Source organism: Trichechus manatus, unplaced genomic scaffold (assembly GCF_000243295.1).
Source record: "Trichechus manatus latirostris isolate Lorelei unplaced genomic scaffold, TriManLat1.0 scaffold00242, whole genome shotgun sequence".
NCBI lineage: Eukaryota > Metazoa > Chordata > Mammalia > Sirenia > Trichechidae > Trichechus > Trichechus manatus.
The window spans coordinates 1,712,442-1,718,266 of record NW_004444178.1 but is presented as its reverse complement, the minus strand read 5'-3'; the positions used below and the strand labels follow the sequence as shown (position 1 = coordinate 1,718,266).

At 33.7% G+C, this 5,825-nt stretch overlaps 1 protein-coding gene across 1 annotated transcript in view; it reads right to left on the bottom strand.

The window, feature by feature from the left end:
• Positions 1-587: 587 nt before the first annotated feature.
• The window catches only part of TMEM106B (transmembrane protein 106B), a 25,984-nt gene continuing 20,746 nt past the window's right edge, over positions 588-5,825 (bottom strand). Inside the window, exons 3-5 of the mRNA XM_023724346.1 lie at positions 3,039-3,179; positions 2,742-2,791; positions 588-2,040 (exon numbers count right to left, since the gene is read on the bottom strand). Of these exons, the coding sequence (XP_023580114.1) occupies positions 1,983-2,040; positions 2,742-2,791; positions 3,039-3,179 (249 nt within the window). The 3' untranslated portion in view covers positions 588-1,982. The remainder of the gene's footprint in view (positions 2,041-2,741; positions 2,792-3,038; positions 3,180-5,825) is intronic.

The following is a 5,825-nucleotide window of genomic DNA, read 5'->3' as shown; positions in this document are numbered from 1 at the left end:
AGCTCAAGTAGACACAAGACTAAATGGGCAGCTCCTGTCCAGATGCGAGATGAGAAGGCAGAGAGTCAGGAGCTGGTTGAACGGACACAGGAAATCCGGGGTGGAAAAGTGGAGTGTGCTGTCACAGTATGGGGAGAGCAACTAGGGTCACATAGAAATGTATGTATAAATTTTTGTATGAGAGACTAACTTGAATTGTAAACCTTCACTTAAAGCACAATTTAAAAAAAAAGTGAGTTCTCACACACTTAAAAGTAATCATAGTTCTTTTAGCATAGGAAAACTGTTAATCAAATGTCAGCTAAACATCAAAATACCAAATCTATAACTCACAATGTTTTATTGGCTTACCAATTGCCACTGAGTTGATTCTGACTCATAGCAACACTACAGTATAGAGCAGAACTGCCCCCATAGGGTTTCCAAGGCTATAATCTTTATGGGAGCAGACTGCCACCTCTTTCTCCCACTGAGTGGCTGGTGGGTTTGAACTGTCGATCTTTTAGTTAGCAGCTGAGCACTTAAACCACTGCGTATTACCCAAGTAATAAACTGATAACACTCCAAAGTTTACTTATAAATTTGCCTTTTTTTTTTTTTTAAATTCAGAATGTGTACTCCTATAGAAAAATTGTGCTCAGGTTTTCAGGCTGATTCCACAAAGCCTATTTAATCATGATACAGCTAGAATACCTTACTTAGATTTACAATTTAAAAAGTAAAAAACAATACTGCTACAATACTAACTTGAAAGAACTAAATTAAGAAAATGTTCATCATCAAAGCTAATAATGAAATGAAATTAAAAGGAAGAGAGGTAGTTTTTAGAGATTCTTGGAAAGTTTTGCTTACTTTCACTAATTTCATTATGTCTAATTTTAAGAAGTGGGATAGTATGGGAATTATCATTTTTAAAAGAGATTATAAAAATCAAATTATAATTGTGAAATCCCAATAAATATCACTGCTCTGCTCTTAAATTTAATCCTGGTCTCAAAAAATTTGAAGCATTTTTAAAGAAAATTTTGCATTTACAAAAAAAAGTCAAAATAATGGTATTATATCTCAAGTTACAAATATAATTATGTTGAAAAATTAAAAATAAACATTTAGGAAGAAGAAAGAAAATCATGGTTGACCCAGGCTTCTCGAGCTCATGCCCTAGCATGCCTTCATGCAGTGAAGGTGCAAATCCTGAACTCAAAGGATGGTTATGCTTTGCACCGATCATGACTATGCCAATTCTAAGCCCTAAACCTTCAGACAATTTTGACACCTAGTCAATTTTATTTCCTATTGAGAATTTTTAGACCAGCCTATGACCTCTTGCTCTACAGGTGCTAGGAAATACGTAACATGCAAACACTTAGGCTGCTCATTCTTTCTCATTCTCAGTCCAGCGTCCTTCCACCCTAATCCCATCCTACTTTACTGCTGACTGCCCCAATCTTATCTACCATGAGCTCTGGAGCACCTTTTCAAATCATATCAATGTTTTTTTATTTCCTTTCCTAAACCAGAATCTAGTTCATCCTGGAACAATTAAAAAGCTGATTTCTTCCAAACACAAGATATCACAGGATAGGACCTGCTTACTCACAGCATATTCCAACACGACTGTCCTTAAAGACAAAATCTGTACCCCTTTTAGGGACGTCCTACTTGATTTTACTATCTTCTCCTCCTCTTTACTGTTAACAAAAATTTAGCAAGGCAGAAAGGCACTGGATGTCGAACTAAGACTTCCTCTTTACCCAACCCCTACCATTTTCCTGAGTTTTTCAATGCCTAGATTCACTATTTATCAGCCATGAGATCCTTCACTACTACTGTAATCTCTCCTTTACTCATTTGTAGAGAGGATAGTATTTATCCTACCTCACAGCACTCTTATAAAGCTAATATGCTCTATATGCTATAAGCCAATGTGATAAATATAAAGTTTTAACAAAAAATATCTTTCAAAGGAAAAAGAATCATACTTACTGCATCATGAGTACTATGTTATGTACTTTGATGGATATCAGTGTACAGAAATCACTGTTAAAGAAAGTATGTGAATAAATACAAATTATGACATTATGAATTAAAGTAGTTTAATTACCATTCCTCTTCCTATGTTAAAGCAAATACAGATACTATTAAGACAATATAGTAAGCGTTTTATTTATTAAGCATTTTCTGTACTTCAAATACTGATACACTTCATGACTTCTTATTCTAAAATTATATATGCTTTCATACTGCTGCAGTTGGAAAGTATGCAACCATTTGAAATTCTCAGTTACCCAAAAATTCTAGATCCAGGCTCATTATCAAAAGATAGTGGAAACTTATGATTTTTTTTTTAACCAATAAGTGTTAATAATCATTTTAATCTGATTTAAAAGGTTCGAAATTTCAAACCAATATTAGAGTACTATGCATTATTACCATTTATAGTCCTGTTATACTAAAGCATCAACAAATATATGAAAATACGGTTCTCATAATATAGTACTATAAATAAAAAGTGACATGGTGTTTATGATCCAAAAACTGAAAAACAAAATAATCATAATTTTATGAGTATAAGCAAAAGGGAAGTATGAAGATGATCACACGCCAGAAGGAATATTCTAAAATGTGGTTCTTTTTCACCGATAAGATTATGGGGAATTAAAAAACAAACATATTCTTTACACTTTATTCTGTAACTTCATTATTTAATAAGAGAAAGTTATTAAAAAGTCAGAACTTACAACATATAACTCATTTCTTCTGCTATAATAGTAGGTACTGTGTAATCAATCTGAAAGGCGAAAAAAAAAATCAATAGAGAACAGGATCAAAACATTAAATAGTTCAGATACATTTTATACCTTCAAGAGTTTAGGAATCTCTTTAGGAGCTTGATTCTAAGATCTCCTCTTACACATGCAAGGGATATATTCCAAAGTCAAGCTTTTGAGAAATTCTCCTGCCCTCCTCAAGTTAACATGACATGCAAAGTTGAGACTTAGTTAACTCCTTGAAATTCTCTCATGACTGAGGCTTACCTGTTTCATATCAAGTGGACCAATACTGGTTAAGTTGTTTAAGCGTGCCTTTCCAATAACTGTTTTTGAAAACTGAACTTGTGCAGTGATGTTTTCAACTTCAACAGAATAATAGTTATTGTTCGTTATATTTAGCGTGTTCTGCAAGAAAACAGGTAGAAAATGTAGAAGTTATCTGAAAATATGCATGACAAATACATATTCAAATTTATAAAAACAATAACTTCATCTAGGAAGAAAAGTATTACCAAAAATGTCAAAGAACATCAAATGAACCAATTATCTGGTTTTATGCATGAGCACTATGCATACAATATGCCTACAATAAACACACAAATTCACAAAAAACAAACAGGCCCAGAAATGTATTGTATATGAATACAGAAAAACGAATGTTAGAAAATGCACTTGAGGCCTTAGCAAAAAGTTAATAAAAATTACAAATTTTATTCTATATGTAACCTGTATTTTTTACTAATTACAAATACATACAAGCATCCACAGACTATAGTTAGAAGCTGTTTCCTATTCTATTATGTACAGTGATGATCTTTTAAAACGTTAACTAGTACTCAAAATAACTTTTCTTGTTTAAAGCAAAAAAAAAACAACAACAAAACCCAAGCCCATTGTTGTTGAGTCGATCCGGACTCATAGCAACCCTACAGGGCAGAGTAGAACTGCCCCACACAGGGTTTCCAAAGAGCGGCTAACCTTTTGTTTAGCAGTCTGATCTCTTAACCACTGCACTACCAGGGCTCCTTTCTTGTTGAAAGGAAAGTAGTATTTTAACTTAAATACTAGTAGAGATTTATACCAGGTCAGTATAGAGGAGAAATAAGATAAATTCAAATCCATTTTGTTGGAAAGAAATGTGTGGCTGCATTATGTCTATACTTAAGTAACAGCTGGGATCGGTTTCTGCATTTCTAATTCACAACTATTGTCTCAAATTACTTTAGAAAACAGTCAATGAAAACAGAAACAAAAATGTTAAATAAAGAAACAACAGATGATAAATAAAACACCTAAAACAGAGCAATAGATAGCATAAACAAAACCAACAGGCACTAAATGACAAATCTGGAAAAACTATTTGTAAGGCAGATAGCAATGGTTACCAACTATAATGTACAATAAGACCTTACAAATTGAAAAGAAAATGACAAGGGCCTAATAGAAAAAAAAAATAAAAGTGGGCAAAGGATATGAGTAGACAAATTAAAAAGTAACAAATCTAAATGGCCAAGAAACATTTGAAAAGATTCTCAAATTCAATTTGAGTCAGGGAATTTGCAGTCAGGAAAAAGGTAATAAAAGTAAAAATGAAATATTGTTTTTTATCAATCAAATCAGTAAGATTTGTGTAAGGCAACAAATTCCATTCCTGGCAGGCATGTGGACAAAGGGTACACTGCTGTCAAATATGTGAAGTGTTACAATCATTTTGATAAGTAATCAGCATCCATTAAAATAAAAATTATATATACATATATATCCTTTGACCTAGCAATACTACTTCCGAAAATCTACCGCAAAGAAATAGAAACATTAGGATGTTAATAACAGTGTTCTTTGGAGTGGCAAAAAAAGAAAAAGAAAATAAATGAATGCCCATTAATAAATAGAGTGATTTAATCATATTAAGTTCATATATGGAATATTATACAGCCATTAAAGAGAAAAGATTAATTCTAAACAGGTAACATATACAAATCTACAATATTTGATACTAAAACAGGTTCTGAAGCTTGGCCAAAAAAACCTGGCCACTGTCTTAAATTGTTTTCAAACAGGGAAATGTGTTGTTCCAAATGGCTGTTTAACTGGGAAAATACCCAACAATAATCCTCCAGTCAAATAAAATGATTCACAATTAGCATAGCTCTATGAATGTTTTGTGCATACATCTTTTTTCACACAGATATAGTTAAAAAAAAAAAAAAGAAAAGAAAGTCCATAAATTAACAACTTTTGAGAGTATGCAATAAGGGTGAAAGGAACCCTAGTGACACAATGGTTAAGCACCTGGCTGAGAACCAAAAGGTTGGTGATTCGAACCCGTACAGCAGCTTCTTGGCAGAAAGACCTAGCTATCTGCTCCTATAAAGACTTCAGCCTAGGAAACCCTATGGGACACTTCTACTGTCCCATTGGGTTGCTTTGAGTCAGAATTGACTGTCCCGCACCTAACAATAACAAATGACAGAATGTATTCGTGGGAGTTCTATTTCTGTCCTGCAATTAAGCAGCAATTCCACTTTAACATATCCTTCCTTTTCATCTCCATCCCTCCCTCTTCTCAACCATCCCACAGACATCTCTACCTCAATTTCAATCAAACCAACCATTTCCACAAGAAAAACCAACTAAGTCCAGCATCTCTCTTCCAGACAAACCACTGCCATATAGATACACCTCCAGGCCTGGAGCCATAAATAATTAGTAATGGCACAATCAATACGCATCATTTTTTTTTTTTCTTATTTCCTACTGCAGTAGTTTGCAAACCACATTTTTCTAAAAAAAATGTTAACAGGTAAAAGTCTTTCTCTGAGGGTTCCCCCCGCTTTTTTATTGTGCTTTAGATGAAGGTTTACAGAGCAAATTAGTTTCTCATTAAACAATACACATATTATTCTGTGACACTGGCTGCCAACCCCACGACATGTCAACACTCTCCCCTTCTTGACCTTGGGTTTCCTATTACCATCTTTCCTGTCTCCCACTGCCTTTTAGTCCTTGCCTCTGGGCTGGTGTGCCCCTTTAGTCTCGTTTTGTTTTATG